Raw genomic sequence first — 20,321 nt, 5'->3', positions numbered from 1 at the left:
AACGTTTGATTTAAGTGGAACTCCTGAAGGTCGAAGTGTGTGAGAGTGTACAGTACCAGTCAAAAGTTTTAGAACAGCTTCTCATTCAAGGGTTATTTTTTTTTTTTTAACTATTTTCTACATCGTAGAATAATAGTGAAGACATCAACACTATGAAATAACACACGTGGAACCGTGTAGTAACCAAAAAAGTGTTAAACAAATCAAAAATACATTTTAGATGTTAAAAGATTTAACGATTAAAGATTTGGGGAAGGGTAAACTGAACCTAGATCTGTGATTAATGGCAACTACCGCTGCTTCTGATGTTATAAATGATAATGGTGTTTGGTTGTTAACTAATGACAGCTGGTATTTGGTATCTTAAAGTGGTATTGGTTAAGATCCAAAGGGGACTGGTAAAGGCAGTGACCTACAGTAAATCTGGTAGAGCTGCACTAAAGTCAGGCTGTCACTCTGTTACATAACATAGGAAGGGGAGGCTGATGACTATTTTAATGGTGTTTGGTTGGCCAATATCTCTCTCCTCTTGTCCTTACTCTCGCTCGCTCCCATTTAGCGTATTTTATATCCGTCTCTCCCCCTCTCATTTGACATCTGCCCTCTTATCCCCTCATGCATCCTTCCATCTCTCTATCGCTTTTCTCTCTTTATAAGCCTGGTCACTCAGGGTAGAAAGATAGAGAGAATTCCAAGACCAAGGGGCTGAGTAACGAAAGGACCTTTTCCCATGCTCGGTTCTAATTCTTCAGGACTCGTAGCATAAAACAAGACAGAGATCTGAGCTTGTATGTGTTTTCATTTCAAGTCAGAAGAGAGGATAGATCAAATTGCAGTTTTACTAAAATGGCCTTACAAATAGAATATACCAGCGTTGGAGCGAGCGGGTTGCTAGTGATGTCCACCCAACAGCCCTGTGTAGATCTGATTGGCGACAAAAACGAAGGGCTGCATGGTACACAGTCAAGAGTCGTCAGTGTAAAACTTCAGGCTTGTACATAAATAGTATCACCATAGTCCAATACAGAGAGAAAAGTACAATGATTCAACTCCTTTTTGGCGCCAAAGGAAAAAACATCCTTGTGCCAGTAAGAAAACCCAATACACAGCTTGAGTTCCCTGACAAGGTTCTCTACATGGTTGGTGAAGCTCAACTTCTCATCCACCCAAACTCCCAGATATTTGTACATTTTGACTTGCTCTATAGAATGTCCTTCCAAGGTACAGTGGGGAGGTGACGGTTGCTGGTTGCTGACGGACCATTAATAACCATTATCAGTTAACATGTCAATGCTTATCAGTCAATTCCACGAAAGCCAGGTTTCGTCTTGTAGCTGAGCTTATCCCCATTACTTTCTAAATCAAAACACACGTGCATAGGTCGCAGCATAGCATTCACGTTCAGGACGATGTGAGAGTAGTTTCTTTCACAGGCAACTTGATCAAGGGATGTGGTCGACCCTGCTGCTGGTCTTAGAGGGGTTGCGAAGAGGGCTGAGGAGGACCCTGCTACTGGTCTTAGAGGGGTTGGGAAGAGGGCTGAGGAGGACCCTGCTGCTGGTCTTAGAGGGGTTGGGAAGAGGGCTGAGGAGGACCCTGCTGCTGGTCTTAGAGGGGTTGGGAAGAGGGCTGAGGAGGACCCTGCTGCTGGTCTTAGAGGGGTTGGGAAGAGGGCTGAGGAGGACCCTGCTGCTGGTCTTAGAGGGGTTGGGAAGAGGGCTGAGGAGGACCCTGCTGCTGGTCTTAGAGGGGTTGGGAAGAGGGCTGAGGAGGACCCTGCTGCTGGTCAGAGGGGTTGGGAAGAGGGCTGAGGAGGACCCTGCTGCTGGTCAGAGGGGTTGGGAAGAGGGCTGAGGAGGACCCTGCTGCTGGTCAGAGGGGTTGGGAAGAGGGCTGAGGAGGACCCTGCTGCTGGTCAGAGGGGTTGGGAAGAGGGCTGTGGAGGACCCTGCTGCTGGTCAGAGGGGTTGGGAAGAGGGCTGAGGAGGACCCTGCTGCTGGTCAGAGGGGTTGGGAAGAGGGCTGAGGAGGACCCTGCTGCTGGTCAGAGGGGTTGGGAAGAGGGCTGTGGAGGACCCTGCTGCTGGTCAGAGGGGTTGGGAAGAGGGCTGAGGAGGACCCTGCTGCTGTTTCTTAACCCTGTGATGTTCACCATGTCATGTGTGTCTTAGAGGGGTTGGGAAGCAGAAGATACTTACTTTTCTTACATAAAAACAGACAATGAAGCATTAATCTATTAACTCCGGAAGGTTCCTACTAAGGACAAAGGCATCTTTGGACTGGGTTCCATGTTCGTTGTACCAGGGTGGGAGGCCAGCTGTGTACATAGTCCGTTTGGACCGTTTTCCTGTACTGCTAAGCATTCAAATTGTAACTAGTACTTTTGGGTGTCAGGCAAAATGTATGGAGTAAAAAGTACATAATTTTCTTTAGGAATGTAGTGAAGTAGAAATTGGCAAAAATATAAATAGTAAAGTACAGATACCCCAAACAACTACTTAGGTAGTACTTAAAAGTATTTTTACTTAAGTACTTTACACCACTGGTGGCAGGGAATAAAATATGTGACCGCCCCGTAATACTGGTTGAGGTACATGACACTGTCATGCCATGTGATTCAAATATTAAATCAACAAAATCTAAATCTCATGCTCCTTATAATAAAATGTGAACCTTAGAATGGATTGTGTCAGCTCCAATAATTCTGTCAGTTCACATGATGAACTTTACTGCATGTACAGTATTATATACAGTACCAGTCAAAAGTTTGGACACACATACTCATTCAAGGGTTTTTATTGATTTTTATTATTTTCTAAATTGTAGAATAATAGTGAAGACATCAAAACTATGAAATAACACATATGTAATCGTGTAGTACTGTATATATAATGGAAACAGTCAAACTTAGTCAACAACATTTTTATTAATTAGTTGAGGGGTAATAATGCACAGGTAAAACACTTAAAAAAACATTTTTAACAGTTCAGATTCAAAAAGGTGTGGTGCCTCCCTAGTTAGGATATAGCTTCAGATCAGATCAACTTCAACATAGGAAAAACATTGTCTCATTTAGAACCAAACTAAGTATTCTCCTCAACATAACCAATCACCAAACGTTTTGCGTCCACTCTATAACGGTCAATTTTCAAAACAAAGATTTATCGAAAGCTTGTTGAAATTGTAAATGTTTGTAAGATAAAACATTAAAGCTGGAAAATGGAATTTGTGAAAAAAAAGGAAGACAGCTTAGCCTACGGACTCCCCAGGTACAAAAGTCACACCACACACAGTCCAGACTACTAAAAAGATCAGGCGACAACACTCCTAATTCAAGCCTAGTTCAAGGGGTAGTAAGTGCACTAAATACAGAAACAAACACACGCCTCCTTGTTGATCCTTAGCTATCGACAAATGGTTTCTCAATAATTGTGTCCTGAAAATCAACATTTAAATGTTGCATGATCAAACTTGTTAAAAACACCGTACTTCAACATCCCATAGCATTTGATGGACTTCAACTAACTATTGTTTTCACTGAGAAAAAATTGTAATAACTATTTCTTAAGCAAAGAAACAAAGGGATAGGGTAGGTGAATTTTTTCTCTCCATTAAATAAGTAAATTAAAACAAAATATGGTGTAAACATATTTTTGCAGTTGCTGCTGTATTCTACGTTGGCTCAAACAGGATGTGTTTTCCACATCATCTCGGAAGACTGATAGGGTGAAGTATGAATATATGGTACCAGTCCATAGTGTGGACACACCAACTGCACTCACTGAAGGTTTTTTCTTTATTTTCACTATTTTCTACATTGTATAATAATAGTGAAGACATCAAAACTATGATATAACACATTTGGAATCATGTAGTAACCAAAAAAGTGTTAAATATTTTATATCTTCAAAGTAGCCACCCTTTGCCCTGATGACAGCTTTGCATACTGTTGGCATTCTCTCAACCTGCTTCAAGAGGAATGCTTTTCCAACAGTCTTGAAGGAGTTCCCACATATGCTGAGCACTTGTTGGCTGCTTTTCCTCCACTCTGCAGTCCAACTCATCCCAAACCATCTCAATTGGGTTGAGGTCGGGTGATTGTGGAGGCCAGGTCATCTGATGCAGCACTCCATCATTCTCCTTCTTTGTCAAATAGCCCTTACACAGCCTGGAGGTGTGTTTTGGGTCACTGTCCTGTTGAAAGACAAATGATAGTCCCACTAAGCGCAAAACAGATGAGATGGCATATCGCTGCAGAATAATGTGATATCCAGTGTGCTTTAAATTCTAAATAAATCACAGACAGTGTCACAAGGCAAAGCAGCTCCACAACATCACACCTCCTCCTCCATGCTTCACGGTGGGAACAACACATGCAGAGATCATCCGTTCACCTACTCGGTGGTTGGAACCAAAAATCTCAGATTTGGAATCATCAGACCAAAGGACAGGTTTCCGCCAGTCTATTGTCAATTGCTTCTGTTTCTTGGCCCAAGCAAGTCTCTTCTTATTATTGGTGTCCTTTAGTAGTGGTTTCTTTGCAGCAATTCGACCATGAAGGCCTGATTCACGCAGTCTCCTCTGAACAGTTGATGTTGAGATGTCTGTTACTTGAACTCTGTGAAGCATTTTTTTGGGCTGCAATTTCTGAGGCTGTTAACTCTAATGAACTAATCCTCTGCAGCAGAGGTAACTCTGGGACTTCCTTTCCATTGGCGGTCCTCATGAGAGCCAGTTTTATCATAGCGCTTGATGGTTTTTGAGACTGCACTTGAAGAAACTTTCAAAGTTCTTGAAATGTTCTATTTTGATTGACCTTCATGTTTTAAAGTAATGATGGACTGACGTTTCTCTTTGCTTGTTTGAGCTGTTCTTGCCATAATATGGACTTTGTCTTTTATCAAATAGTGCTATCTTCTGCATACCACCCATACCGTGTCACAACACAACTGATTGGCTCAAACTCATTAAGAAGGAAATACATTCCACAAATGAACTTCTAACAAGGCACCTGTTAATTGAAATGCATTGCAGGTGACTACCTCATGAAACTGGTTGAGAGAATGCCAAGAGTGTGCAAAGCTGTCAACTTTGAAGAATCTCAAATATAAAATATATTTTGATTTGTTTGAAACGTCTTTGGTTATTACATGACTTCAAATGTGTTATTTCATAGTTTTGATGTCTTCACTATTATACTACAATGTAAAAACAGTAAAAATAAAGAAAAACCCTGGAATGAGTAGGTGTCTCAACTTTTGACTGGTACTGTGTGTGTATAATATATTTACATATATTGTAGATACAGTGCCTTTGAAAGTTCAGACCACTTGACTTTTTCCACATTTTGTTACATTACTGTGTTATTCTAAAATGGTTATACACACAATACAACATAATGACAAAGTGAAAACATGTTTTTCGATTTTTTTGCTAATTTATTAAAAATAACAACACAAATACCTTATTTACATAAGTATTCAGACGCTTTGCTATGAGACTCTAAATTGAGCTCAGGTGCCTCCTGTTTCCATTGATCATCCTTGAGATGTTTCTACAACTTGATTGACAGTGCATGTCAGAGCAAAAACCAAGCTAAGACGTTGAAGGAATTGTCCGTAGAGCTCCGAGACAGGATTGTGTCAAGGCACAGATCTGGGGAAGGGTACCAAAAAATGTCTGCAGCATTAAAGGTCCCCAAGAACACAGTGGCCTCCATCATTCTTAAATGGAAGAAGTTTGGAATCACCAAGACTCTTCCGAGAGCTGAGCAATCTGGGGAGAAGGGCCTTGGTCAGGGAGAAGACCAAGAACCCGATGGTCACACTGACAAGAGCTCTAGAGTTCCTCTGTGGAGATGGTTGTCCTTCTGGAAGTTTCTCCCATCTCTGCAGCAATCCACCAATCAAACCTTTATGGTACAGTGGCCAGACAGAAGCCACTCCTCAGAAAAAGGCACATGACAGCCCACTTGGAGTTTGCCAAAGGGCATGTAGAGGACTATCGAGACAATGAGAATCAAGATTCTCTGGTCTGATGAAACCAAGATTGAACTCTTTGGCCTGAATGCTAAGCGTCACATCTGGAGGAAACCTGACACCATCCCTAGAGTGAAGCATGGTGGTGGCAGCATCATGCTGTGGGAATGTTTTTCAGCAGCAGGGGCTGGGAGACTAGTTAGGATCGAGGGAAAGATGAACGGAGCAAAGTAGAGAGAGATCCTTGATGAAGATCTGCTCCAGAGCGCTCAGGATCTCAGACTGGGCGAAGGTTCACCTTCCAACAGGACAATGACCCTAAGCACACAGCAAAGACAACGCAGTAGTGGCTTCGGGACAAGTCTCTGACCGTCCTTGAGTGGCCCAGCCAGAGCCTGAACTGGATCGAAGATCTCTGGAGAGACCTGAAAATAGCTGTGCAGCGAGACTCCCCATCCAACCTGACAGAGCTTGAGAGGATCTGCAGAGAAGAATGGGAGAAAGTCCCCAAATACAGGTGTGCCAAACTCGAGGTTGTAATCACTGATGTAATTACAATGTAATGAGTAAAGTGTCTGAATACTTCTGTAAATGTGATATTTACGTTATTTTTACATAATGGTTAAGATTGGTTTCATAACAGTATGAGTTTAGCACCTGTATTTATAGGACATATTGTAAAGTAATAACATTTCTGGAAAAACGGTCCTGGATGAACAAGCAGAGTAAATTGCACCATGTAACCATAACCTTTTCACAAACTGCCACTACTTTCAGACTAACTAGATCATACACACAAGTGATTATAAAAGAAATCTGCCGCTTTGAGAGAGCTATTCTGCTCTATTGATATAAATACACATGAAACATTTCATGACATTTTGACTTCAAAATCAAATTATTACAATTGTTTTGTGAATTCAAGTATCTACTTTAAGTATTTATTATAGACAAAATATTAAAATGAGCTGATTGCACATTAGCATTTTCATAAATTAAAGACATTTCATTTAAACGTCATTTCCTTTTACGCTGAAATAGTTGCTTGGCAGCACAGCCTAAAATGTATAGCATTTCTGAGGATCAGTTATGGCTTAGTTTGGGTTTTGAATTCACTGAGGCGGCCCTGTTATCTACTCATTGAATCCTGTTGGAAAGCGGGGCACAGAGAACTAAATGTACTTATTTCTGGACCCCACATTTTTTACTTCACAGTCCTGGGTAACAACCCTCCATATAGGAGGTTTAGGTTAGAGTAGGGTGAAGCTGCCCTTTAGAAGCTGATCTATGGTCAGTTTTGTGTCTTTACCCATAATTCTTAAGGTAAACATTTAGGCAGGGCTGATTATAAATCTGTGTCTAAGGGCATCTTCTTCCCGGAGCGGAAAGTTTTTTTTCTCTTTGCTCTTCATGTGCAAAAAGACAAAACGGGCGGGAAGAGAGGAAAGGGGTTAGGGTTAAAGTGCAAGACAAGTCTTTTAATGACCGGGAATATGTCTTTATACATCACAACATCTAAGCCTTCATTTTAGGTTTTTATTTTTTACGTTTCATTAAAGATTAAACTAACTTAAACTTGTATTTAAAAAAAAATTAACTGCAGCTCCCTTTTCTGAATTATTTAAATGCCCAGTGCAGTCAAAATTCACTTCCTCTTGTGTTTTGTATCATATTGTACCACAGCTGATGAAACGAACACTGTAAATGTGTGAAAACATTTGATCAGTGTTTTTTCCTGATAATTACTGGTAGAAAATTTTATCTACACAGAACCTTCTAATCAGCAGGTTTGCATGGGCGGGAGTTTCGGCTTGCCTGGTGACGTCACCAGGCTAAATTGGTTAATACACCACAAACAAAGAAAGTTCCAAACCTCTCAGTTTTCCCCTCCCGACTACCAGACAGTCCTAGGAAAATTCGAGCTTGAGAATTTTTGTCCATTTTAAATGGGAACCTATTACTACAACATTCCCACATTTAATTCGGACTATGAGCTCCAATGGCGAAACCTATATTAAACAAAATCTACACATCTTCAAACTTTGTGGATATGCTGTTTACATTGCTTGGGTGTAGATATAGATTTTAGTGGAGAAATGTTTGCGTTAACATCCCCAATCATATGCCCCAAGGTCAAATAAAAAATTCAATAAAATCTCATATCATTTTGTGAAAATGGTGCTAATTTCCTACATTTCAGTGTGATTGAAACAAAGACTAACTACGTAGCTTAGCCAGAGCATCAGAACACAGTAAAGAATTTGATGTATGCGTTACAGTGTGGTCTTTCACAACTTTGAAAAGCCATAGAAAACAAAGAGACAAAAACGAATTAGCATATTGCACTGTAGCAGACGGATCAAAAAAAACCTCTACTTCGACATTCAGCTGCCACAATAAAAACGAACGAAAGACGCCAAAGTGTAAAACAACTAAAATGAAAAGGAGTGTGATCGCTTTAGACCAAATTTGACCTTCCTGCCTTGAAAAAAAGAGGGATGACGTCATTGCTTTGAGTATATACTGTATGTAGATAGATATAGTATATATACACAGTACACAGTATATCCATTAAAAAAAATCCCTAGCAGTACCTCACTATCCTAATAGAATATCCTTTGAAAAATCTCTCAAACACAACATGAATCTAAAGACATGAAGAGGGAATATGCCAACATTCATTTGAAATACTACTTTTGTTTACAAAAATAGATTTTTTACACAGAGTAGGATTATAACTTTGATTACAATGAACCCCTGTTGTCAATAGTTTAACTGAAATGATGCTTGGAAATGGAATGGAGGAAACAAAATAAAATGACTGTCATATCAACATATACCAGTAGACAAACTGTATACAGTATATTTCATGTTAAAACGCAAAGATCTGAGTGCAGTCGTTTTTAGTTTTGTTCTCTATCCGCCAGTCCTTGAGGTCTCCAAAAACATCCTTGAGCTTACTGGCGTAATGTGGATAGATAGACATAGCCTCTCTGGCTCTTGGGTTGAAAGCAGAGCTACTCGGAGGGAGGGGGCACCCACTTGGGCTTACTCCTCCGTGTGGTGGGTTGGTTGGGCTGTCTGTTTAGCGTCAGGCTCCCTGGGTTTCCTGTCTCTGTCGGGACCGGGTTCTGGGCCATGTTCAGAGTGGGGGCTGAGTTTTGGGTGGTGCTGAAAAAAGTGTTTGTTTGGACGGGGGTGGCCTCAGGGGGGCGCTCTTTGGGCTTGCGGCCTCTCTTCTTTCCCATGGTGACTCCGTTCTTAACCTCCGTTTTCTCGTGGTTGTCTGGCGGTTTGCTCCTGCTGCTGATGCTGCTGCTGGGCACCATGTGGCTGAAGGCTCGGAACCAGTTCTGTAACATGATAATGTTGAGGGGAAAACATTCAACTGCATGTTACTACAATGTATGACATCTACATGTGTGTTTTAAACTGTGTGTCTGAATGATTGAACGTGTCACCTGTGTCATGACGTTGGCCTGTGGGTAAGGTTTATGACCCCCCCCCCCCCCCATAAATACTTTTCTCCCTTCCCTCTCTCTCTGACTCTACTGAAGGACTCTTGAATAGCCTTTGTACTTAATGAATATGATGTCAGTTCGGTTGTCATCTGAGACATTATGACTGATGACAGGACGACATAAACTGTATCTGGGAAAGTCTACACATTATAGTTATCAGATTCACATGGAATTGTTGTGCAATTTAAATGCAATTTAAATGAAACTATTTGTGAAAAGATGAAATGTAATTTTAGCTTCCAAATGAGAGAATTGGGTTTTCATAAGATTAGAGCTCTGCTCAATCAGTGGCCCGCCCCTGTGAAGAGACATGGGTTATAAACTATGAAACACACCCTTCTCCCTCCACTATATAAGCCCTTGACGAAAATGTAACCTCCCGTTCCGGGTACATTAGGACGACGGTCCAATGTCAGAAGGATTCAGATAATAACTACAGAACGAAGCCAACCTCAGCGTGAGCTTTGGTTGCTAATGGTATGAACTTTGAACTCTTATTCGCTACAGAAGTGATACCTGCTAGCCGTTGAGTTAGCAGCGGCCGCTGTAAACGTGGGCTAGGAAAGGACAAATAGAGTATCCCATCTACCACACTACAACATATCCCATTCACCACCAGGGATACCCTTCAAAGGACTCTGTTGGGCAACACGGCCTTCCATCTACTACCAACCTATTGAAGTGCAGCTCAGAGTAAATATTTATTGCATTTTCCTATTCGAAATGGGAGGTAATTTAGAATGCATAAGATTCTGTATTTACGATAGAGTAGCTGCCTACGGCCCGATAGAGACATCGCTTCTCCCTTTGTTCTTCAGTCTTCCTGCTCTTTCACTTAAATCCAGCCCCCTTTTCTTTGTGTAACCAGCTGTCATATCGGTTCCGTCCGCTAGGGACGTTTTCCTTTATGACATAATTTGTAATCAAGGTATGATTCATTCTGTGGATATGTAATTCTGTGTGATTAGTTAGCTATTTCGTAAATAAATAATTAAACCCAATTTTGTATTGCTGATTCAACTTCTCAGCCAGGGTTCGTGAAGATAACCAATAATTTACAACTTTCAGATGACTGAAATAAGGTGACGATTAATATTGACTGCTATTGATGTAAAATATTACTAGGTCTTTCAGAGTTTATTTGGAAGATGACAGCTCTATAAACACTCTTTCGTGGTGCCCCTACGTTCTAGTTAATTAAATTTACATGATTACCTCAATCAGGTAATATTAATTACAGAGAAAGAATTTTATAGAATAGCATGTCATGAATGAGTGAACGTGAATGAATGACTGAACGTCTCATCTGTGTGTTTTAAAATGTGTGTCTGAATGAGTGAATGTGTCACCTGTGTGTTTTAAAATGTGTCTGAATGAGTGAATGTGTCACCTGTGTGTTTTAAAATGTGTGTCTGAATGAGTGAATGTGTCACCTGTGTGTTTTAAAATGTGTGTCTGAATGAGTGAATGTGTCACCTGTGTGTTTTAAAATGTGTGTCTGAATAAGTGAACGTCTCACCTGTGTGTTTTAAAATGTGTGTCTGAATGAGTGAACGCCTCACCTGTGTGTTTTAAACTGTGTGTATGAATGAGTGAACGCGTCATCTGTGTGTTTTAAAATGTGTCTGAATGAGTGAACGTCTCACCTGTGTGTTTTAAAATGTGTGTCTGAATGAGTGAACGTCTCACCTGTGTGTTTTAAAATGTGTGTCTGAATGAGTGAACGTCTCACCTGTGTGTTTTAAAATGTGTGTCTGAATGAGTGAACGTCTCACCTGTGTGTTTTAAAATGTGTGTCTGAATGAGTGAACGTCTCACCTGTGTGTTTTAAAATGTGTGTCTGAATGAGTGAAAGTCTCACCTGTGTGTTTTAAAATGTGTGTCTGAATGAGTGAACGTGTCATCTGTGTTTTAAAATGTGTGTCTGAATGAGTGAACGTGTCACTTGTGTGTTTTAAACTGTGTGTCTGAATGAGTGAACGTGTCACCTGTGTGTTTTAAACTGTGTGTATGAATGAGTGAACGTGTCACCTGTGTGTTTTAAAATGTGTGTCTGAATGAGTGAACGTGTCACCTGTGTGTTTTAAAATGTGTGTCTGAATGAGTGAACGTGTCACCTGTGTGTTTTAAAATGTGTGTCTGAATGAGTGAACGTGTCACCTGTGTGTTTTAAAATGTGTGTCTGAATGAGTGAACGTGTCACCTGTGTGTTTTAAAATGTGTGTCTGAATGAGTGAACGTGTCACCTGTGTGTTTTAAACTGTGTGTCTGAATGAGTGAACGTGTCACCTGTGTGTTTTAAACTGTGTGTATGAATGAGTGAACGTGTCACCTGTGTGTTTTAAACTGTGTGTATGAATGAGTGAACGTGTCACCTGTGTGTTTTAAAATGTGTGTATGAATGAGTGAACGTGTCACCTGTGAGTGTGTATATCAGGCCCACCTGTAAGGGACTGTTTTTGTATGTTCGCCTCACCTGTGAGTGTGTCTTGCTGATGTGGTATTTGACACCACTCTCTGAGCTGAATTCCTTCTGGCACAGTAAGCAGGTGTACTTCCCTGCATCGCCCTCTGCCTGCAGCACATAGAAACATACCCCAAGCAAGTGTAGGTACAAGTTGTCCCTGAACTCAACAGAGTGATACAGGGTCTGATATTGTTGTATCCATTTAAGGCCCTGATGGTCCTACCTGGTTACAGTTGGCTAGATGAGCTTTGAGTCCGGACACACTGGAGTAAACAGCTTCACAGCTCTGAAAAACAGAGAGGAACAATAGCTGAGACACAACAATAGTAAACTGTGCCTATAAAACATGAACTTGTTCATTTTTAGAGACTGTTGAGCTCAGAATTGACAGCGCTGAAATGTATAAAAGCAACTGGATTACTTCAAATACAGGATTTATCTGAGAGGGGTTGAATGCACAGAACATGTTGTCCAGAGATTCTTACTCTGTTGGAGCAGCAGATGAAGCCCTTCTCCTTGACCTCGTTCTTCCAGCTCTCCAGCAGCTTGGGACTGAACTTGGGAAGACCAGGACGAGTGTAGTTCAACTGGAGGAGGGAGACAGGGACCACATGTTAAATGTGTTTGTTTGTGTGTGTGTGTGTGTGTGTGTGTGTGTACCTGTCTATGTCTTACCCTTTTGCTGTCCGGTACCAGGTCATCTTTGATGCGACGCTTGGTGCCCCAGTCCTTGGCCAGTTCGTCCTCTGCTATCTCCTGCAGGTGGAACACTGCTACCTGAGCCGACCGACGTCTCACCCTACCACTGGGAGTCCTCTCAAAGTCCTCCCCCAGCCCCTCTCTCTCCCTCTCTCTCCCATCCTTCTCCCTACCCGCAGACAACTCCTGCCACTTTTCTTTTTCCTTCCTCTCTCTCTCCACGTGGTTCTGTTCCCGCCTTCCTGCAGGCTGTGGCTCCTCTGTTCTCATCTGGAAGAGAGGAGGGACACAGCCCGGTCAGAGACCAATGACAAGAGGATTCACAGCGATTCGATCCACGACTCTGGGTGTAATAAAGGACGAGAGGATGGGGAATAGAGAGCAATAGTAACTTTTTGTAGGGATAACTCTGCCGTGGCTCGTTGGCCAAAGCCTATGGGGGAATGAATGGTTGCAAAAACAAATTGGGATAAATGCAGAAAACAAGGTCTGTGGTCAACACAGGCTCAGGAGATCTTATACGTTTGGTTCTCCGAGATAAATCTTCATAAGATAACGTCACTTTCTGTGAATTCTGAGCATTTATTTAATCAACACAAGCACAGGAAGGCTTCAGAACTCATAAAAGGTCATGGTAACTGACTGATATTACCATAGAACAAAACATATCTCCTAAGCCTGTGTTAACCCTCGCCTTATTGTCGGCTTTCATCCCAAAACCCCATTCTTTCTACGTACATTTCTGCCATAGGAATGGCTGAACGAACCAGATATAACTCATTTCCACAATTAACAGCATATATGAAGTTTCAAGTCACACTAGTCATAATAGTTACCCCTCTGCCGGTGGTATTGCTGTTAGTGGTGGTGGTGGGGTGTTCAGTGCGGAGGTGGTAGTCTCTGCCAGCCTTGGAGCGGTAGGTCTTCCCACAGTGCTGACACAGAAATACAGGCTTGTCCTCCTCTGATAGCTCTCTGCCACAGCGCTTCTGATGGTACTGGTATCCCATCAGACTGAAAAAATGGGCTGAGCAGCTCTGTGTGTGCAACATTTAAAAAGGGAGAAATAAAACATTCACATTAGACTGGAAATCAGGTCGGTGGAGCGGAGTATGGATTTGTCTAACGAAGGCAACCATCACATTCTGTCTATTATTCATCTAACTTTTTTTTTGTATATAGTCTAATTAACATAAACATATATTTCTCAGGAGAGATGGCCAACCATTTTTTTTGTGGTTGTTTGACATAAGAATGAGATAGAGGTGGAGGAAAGATGGAACATGTCCATGGACGAAGAGAGGTTATTGAAAATGTCTCTTGTCTCTGCAGCCCTGCCTCTCCCCCTCTCTGCACTGTAGTGGGAGGAATTGATAACAGTGTTGATGTATGTTTGGGCAGACTAACAAGAAAGACAGAGGAGAGGAGGGAGCGAAAAAGGAAAGAGAAAGAGCGAGAGGGGTAAAGGGAGATGGAGGGGTGTTCAGCAGAAATAGAGAAGAACATTTCATACAACTGGAGAAGATAAGAGAAAGAAGGGGGGGTACAGAAAAGAGAGAGAAAGAAAGAAAACTTGTTGAATCAACGTCGATTCCATGTCATTTCAACCAAAAAACGTAGACGTTGAATTAACGTGGAATACTGATTGGATTTGCAAAAAGAAAGGGAAATGTCTTTCTTTCACCCAACCTAAATCCAATGACACGGTGACAATTTTAGTTGATTTAACATTAGTTGACAACTCAACCAAATGGAAATCCAAACTACACATTGAACTGACGTCTGTGCCCAGTTGGAGGAGAGAGTACATACCTCCCGAGGACACTTGATTCGTCCCATCTGTTTGAGTACTCTGCGCAGCCTCTCTCTCTCCTCCTGCCCGTCCCCCATCTGGTCCTCGCTCCCCAAAGCCTGAGGGAGGGGAAAACACAGCGTCGTACCAGTGTCCTGTCTCCCGCCCCCCCCCCCCCTCCGAAACCAGGCCTGGAAAATGTGATTTCCATCTGAGGCATTCGGGCGATGCCAGAATCATTAAACGGTTTCATGGCAATCCCGTTACCCTATGCATGTTATGACAGTTGTCAAACTAATGTTTTCACCAAGGTGTTTATCAGTGCCAAAAACATGCCTGATAAACACAGCAGCTGACTGCACAGCCAGAGAGAGGAGGAAAGGGGAGGGGGGCTACAGATTTGGGCAGTGATTAAGTGCACATGTGACCCGTTTCAAGAAGCTAGGCGTATGTCACTACTTCACAAGAGAGGCCTTTATATTTTTTTTGTTGTTTTTTTTTTGTTGATCAAGATGTGTTTTTTTGTCAGAAATGCCTTCTGGATCATGTGAACCTTAATTTGCCTTAATAACAAACGTGTATGCTGCCTGTATTTACAAATAAAATAGTTCAATTACGAGCCTAGTTGTTTTAGCCACGGGAAATTACAGGAACCTTCCTGCTAGCCATGATTGGCTGAGATAATGGATGGTCTGGACATGCCGAGAGATGAGTTTGGATTGGTCTGCCATGTAGCATGCTTCTGTCTATAACGTGAGCTGGTCAGTATATGTAGATAATCCTTTCTACCACGGCTGTTTTTGAAAGATATCATGAGGAAGTGTTGCTACTGCTCTCAACATTACTACCCTGTCAACATTACTACCCTGAAGTTGTGACAGACTACTTTCTGGAGGTCGGTCGCTGACTCTGAAAATGAATCAGACGGTGAGAAAATCCCTGATTTAGGTAAAAACATTTTTCACTGAACCAGACACTGTAGGGTCTTCTGATGACAGTGATGGGGAAGAAACGGCGATCGACAGTGTTGTTCACCGAGTTTTGAAATCAATGGAATGCTCGGTGGAAGCAGAGAGATGATTACCAAACGCATAGAGAACACAGAAGGCTGTTGTATAAAAGATCTGACTCCGGATCACATCTTCAAAAAAATGGCAACCATGGCACCCATGACAGTGAGGGAGAAGCATTCATCAATTTATACAGGTAAAATGGTGTTCTTCGGCTTGTAAGCTTCCCCCTTTTTCCTCCAAACATAACGATGGTCATTATGGCCATACAGTTCTATTTTTGTTAACTTCCTGACTGATGTCTTGAGATGTTGCTTCAATATATCCACCTAATTTTCCTCCTCATGATGCAGGGCTATTTTGTGAAGTGCACCAGTCCCTCCTGCAGCAAAGCACCCCCACAACGTGATGCTGCCACCCCCATGCTTCACGGTTGGAATGGTATTCTTCGGCTTGTAAGCTTTCCCCTTTTTCCTCCAAACATAACGATGGTCATTATGGCCATAAAGTTCTATTTTTGTTTCATCAGACCAGAGGACATTTCTTCAAAAAGTATGATCTTTGTCCCCATGTGCAGTTGCAAACCATAGTCAGGCTTTTTTATGGTGGTTTTGGAGCAGTGGCTTCTTCCTTGCTGAGCGGCTTTTCAGGTTATGTCGATGTAGGACTTGTTTTACTGTGGATATAGATACTTTTGTACCCGTTTCCTCCAGCATCTTCACAAGGTCCTTTGCTGTTGTTCTGGGATTGACTTGGACTTTTCGCACCAAAGTACGTTCATCTCTAGGAGACAGAAAGCGTCTCCTTCCTGAGCGGTATGACGGCTGCGTGGCCCCATGGTGTTTATAGTTGCGTACTATTGTTTGTATAGATGAACGTGGTACCTTCAGGCGTTTGGAAATGGCTCCCAAGGATGAACCAGACTTGTGAAGGTCTACCATTTTCTTCTGAGGTCTTGGCTGATTTCTTTTGATTTTCCCATGATGTCAAGCAAAGAGGCACGAGTTTGAAGGTAGGCCTTGAAATACATCCACATGTACACCTCCAATTGACTCAAATTGTCAATTAGCCTATCAGAAGCTTATAAAGCCATGACATTATTTTCTGGAATTTTCCAAGCTGTTTAAAGGCACAGTCAACTTAGTGTATGTACATTTCTGACCCACTGGAATTGTGATACAGTGAATTATAAGTGAAAATATCTGTCTCTGTAAACAATTGTTGGAAAAATTACTTGTGTCATGCACAAAGTAGATGTCCTAATTGACTTGCCAAAACTATAGTTGTTAACAAGAAATGTATGGAGTGGTTGAAAAATGAGTTTTAATGACTCCAACCTAAGTGTATGTAAACTTCCGGCTTCAACTGTAGGTCCGAATCCAGGTGGTGGGTCACAGATATTGAAAGAACAACTCTCCGGATTGAAATGCAACTGTGGATACACGCTCGGGTGCATCTTAATGGCCTAAATTAGCATCCACCGTTTTGGTTTCTCTTGTGATTCTAGATCTGGACAGATCTACAGACTATTGGGAATAAGATACATCCTTAGTCTGGGAAAGGAGGGGGATAAGATGGTAGATCAGAGGAAGACATATAAGTCCCACACTAAAGCAAAGCAAAGAGAATCATGTCACAGTCAGGCCCTGAGGCTAGAGAACACACACTCCCGCCAGCCTTAGATTCACCAGGGGACACAGCGGAACCACCAGCATTTCTTTTATAAAACCTATATCAGACATGAGAGAGAAGGAAAGGGGTGAGAGAATGAGAGAGAAAGAACGATATGGAAATATGGTGAGAGAGAAAGAATGAGTGGGAAAGAACGATATGGAAATGTGGTGAGAGTGTGAGAGGAAGAGAGAGAGGGGGAGGGAGTACTAGAGAGAGGGATGGAGAAAAATCAGGAGGTAGTGTATCACAGTGGCAGTTACAACAACAAGGTCAAAGCCAGCAGGTGACCTCTGTCACTGTGTCATCCTGCTGCTGTGTTTTCCCACGCTGCACTGGTGCTCAGCCATGTGACCAGAGGATACACACTGGGTACAGATTAGCAAGGATGCCACTTCTGCAGGTAATTCAGAACAACAGAAACACACACACATACATACACATACACCCACACGCACAAACACAAACGAAAGTGTTTGGGACATGTTAGTTCATTAATATTTCATTATACTTTTTAAGATAGTCGTTTTGAATTATTCAACAAACTTAATTGGAAAGCCATTCCACTAACAAAGGATAGATATGTTGATGTCTTAATGAACGTCTCTACTGCACCAGAATGTAATGTGCAGAGACTGAAGGTTTTAAACAGTTTTACAGAGGGCATAACTCCTCTTAGATTTAAACAAATCAGCTATGATGGCAAGGCTGAATGGAACGAACACACACACACACACACACACACACACACAAAAGAGACTGTTTGGGACATGTTTGTTCATTAATATTTTATGATGGGGCGGGAGGAGAAAACATGAAAGTTGTTGGTTCGAATCCCCGCGATGACTAGGTGAAGAATCTGTCAAATCAAATCGCCATGTCCACTAAGGTGCTGACTTGTTGCACCCTCGACAACTACTGTGATTATTATTATTTGACCATGCTGGTCTTTTATGAACATTTGAACATCTTGGCCATGTTCTGTTATAATCTCGTCCCGGCACAGCCAGAAGAGGACTGGCCACCCTTCATAGCCTGGTTCCTCTCTAGGTTTCTTCCTAGGTTTTGGCCTTTCAAGGGAGTTTTTCCTAGCCACCGTGCTTCTACACCTGCATTGCTCGCTGTTTGGGGTTTAAGGCTGGGTTTCTGTACAGCACTTTGAAATATCAGCTGACGTAAGAAGGGCTATATAAATACATTTGATTTGATTAGTGCAGGAGAGAGGGGTTTGTTGATATATTAATGAACCTCTCTACTTGAGCAAGGCACTTAACCCTAATTGCTCTGGATACGAGTTTCTGCTAAATGTAAAATGATACCTTTTGAGATCGTAGTTTTGAATTATTCAACAAACTTAATGGACCAGCCTTCCAATAATGCAGGAGGGAGGGCCGTGTTGATATCTTGATGAACCTCTCTACTGAGGAAGCTAACGCCATAATGTAATGTGCATCATAACAATCATAACATCAGCTGTGCCAAAAACAACGGTAGAAATCCATCTTTTAGAACAGGGGTGTCAAATTACTTTTGGACCACAGCCGCATTCGGTCTTCACCGAGGTCCGGAGGGCCGCACTTTAAATGGATTACTTCAATTAATAGCCCCAGAGTTTATTCGCTTCAATCCCTGAAAACAACCACCGCTTATAAGAGGCATGCTTCTATTTGAGCCAGGCGTCCATTTCCTTAATGCACACGACCGTTGCTCAATAAAATGTTGAAAAGACTACCACAATGTTTATTGGGACCAGTATTACCAGTAAAAAAATAAGAACAAATCTATTGCGGATCAGATTTGCAAAGACTGGGCCGCCTATCATACACCCCCGATTTTAGTTTCAGTACCATTCTCTCATTTGTTGCGCCTTGTATCCCCCCCGTAGTTGCAGCGGGATCACTGCAGATAGACTTCGGTGTTCGACATTTGTCCAGGTCCCCAGGACGTCGAGAGATGCCTACAATACCATCCACTAGGGGCAACGTGAGCGCATATTGCTTTGTGCTTAACCGTCATGTTTTTTTGGTTTTAACAGCTGCTACTTTCACCTCACCAGTAGATGTTTATCCCCCCCGACCATGTCAAACCACAGTACTGTCTCATCCGTGGCAATAATGTTGCTCTCCTTTATCTTCTTTTGCGCAATCTTTACGGTGCTCACTGAAGTTCACTCACAAACAATTCATTGAGACATAACGTTTATTTAAAACAGCCGTTTATTTGATTAATTGTGTGCTGATCCCTGGCTATTAAAAAGGGACAGGGGGCTATTTGAGACTTTGTATTTAATTGAAGTTTCACAATATATTTCCTTGCTGTCAAAATTTGCAAAAAGAGTGATTTATCTCACACTGTTATAATTGTCGATGCTCCCTGACTGTCCTTTTGATGACCGTTGGCAAGCTGGGCAGAGTGACTATAAACGTAGCTCCATAATGTGGGTCCAATATCAGTTTCAAGTTCATTTTAGTCATTTCAATGTTCATCAATAAAACATTTCCTTGATAAAAAATAAATAAAATACAAATAAAAAATGTTTTTACTCAACCCACTTGCAGTCCGGATCCGGCCCATGGACGGTATGTTTGACACCGTTGTTGTAAAAACATTTTTTTAATTTTTTTTACTCACAATTATAATTGTTTGGTACATGGCCTTCTCAAGAGACTCTGTCTAAAATTGCCCATTCCTGAAACGATATCCATTCACACAATCCATCACAAGAAACAAGGTGCTTTTTTTGACAGGGGAAACCAGACACAAGCACACGGTAGGGTGTTGAAGTCCATATTGGTCAGAAGTGAAAACCCACTCTACTTTAGGGTCTGGTAGACATTTCGGGCTCTATTTTAACAAACCAAAAACAATGGTAAATCTAAGCGCAGGCGCTATAGGTTATGGGGTGTGTCCGAAATATTTGAGCTATTTTCACAACTACAATTATTGGGGCACTCAATAATTGTGCGAAAGGGTTGGGTATTCATGAATAAACAAGTTGTGGGTGTGTCGAGGCTTGGCCCCTCACTGGCCAATCAGATCCTGTTCCAAAGCGCAATATGTGGTTGCTTTAAGTTGTGTATTTACGGTCTTATATGTATTGCCTTGTAATCAAATCCAATTCCAATGTTAGTCCATTAAAGTTTGTTAAATGGCCTACAGAAACTAAATATCAAAATGTAGACC

At 41.8% G+C, this 20,321-nt stretch overlaps 1 protein-coding gene across 4 annotated transcripts in view; it reads right to left on the bottom strand.

Moving 5' to 3' along the window:
• Positions 1 to 2,780: 2,780 nt before the first annotated feature.
• Positions 2,781 to 20,321, bottom strand: part of LOC129824387 (zinc finger protein 512B-like) — a 79,482-nt gene continuing 61,941 nt past the window's right edge. For all 4 annotated transcript variants that reach the window (XM_055883975.1, XM_055883977.1, XM_055883979.1 and 1 more), the window contains 7 exons: positions 14,478 to 14,576; positions 13,502 to 13,702; positions 12,642 to 12,935; positions 12,452 to 12,553; positions 12,190 to 12,252; positions 11,976 to 12,074; positions 2,781 to 9,331 (listed from right to left, as the gene is read on the bottom strand). In XM_055883975.1, the coding sequence (XP_055739950.1) occupies positions 8,996 to 9,331; positions 11,976 to 12,074; positions 12,190 to 12,252; positions 12,452 to 12,553; positions 12,642 to 12,935; positions 13,502 to 13,702; positions 14,478 to 14,576 (1,194 nt within the window). In that variant the 3' untranslated portion in view covers positions 2,781 to 8,995. The remainder of the gene's footprint in view (positions 9,332 to 11,975; positions 12,075 to 12,189; positions 12,253 to 12,451; positions 12,554 to 12,641; positions 12,936 to 13,501; positions 13,703 to 14,477; positions 14,577 to 20,321) is intronic.

Source organism: Salvelinus fontinalis, chromosome 26, assembly GCF_029448725.1.
Source record: "Salvelinus fontinalis isolate EN_2023a chromosome 26, ASM2944872v1, whole genome shotgun sequence".
Classification (NCBI taxonomy): Eukaryota; Metazoa; Chordata; class Actinopteri; order Salmoniformes; family Salmonidae; genus Salvelinus; species Salvelinus fontinalis.
Note: the sequence above shows the minus strand (reverse complement) of the source record. Positions and strands in the feature narration are given on the sequence as shown.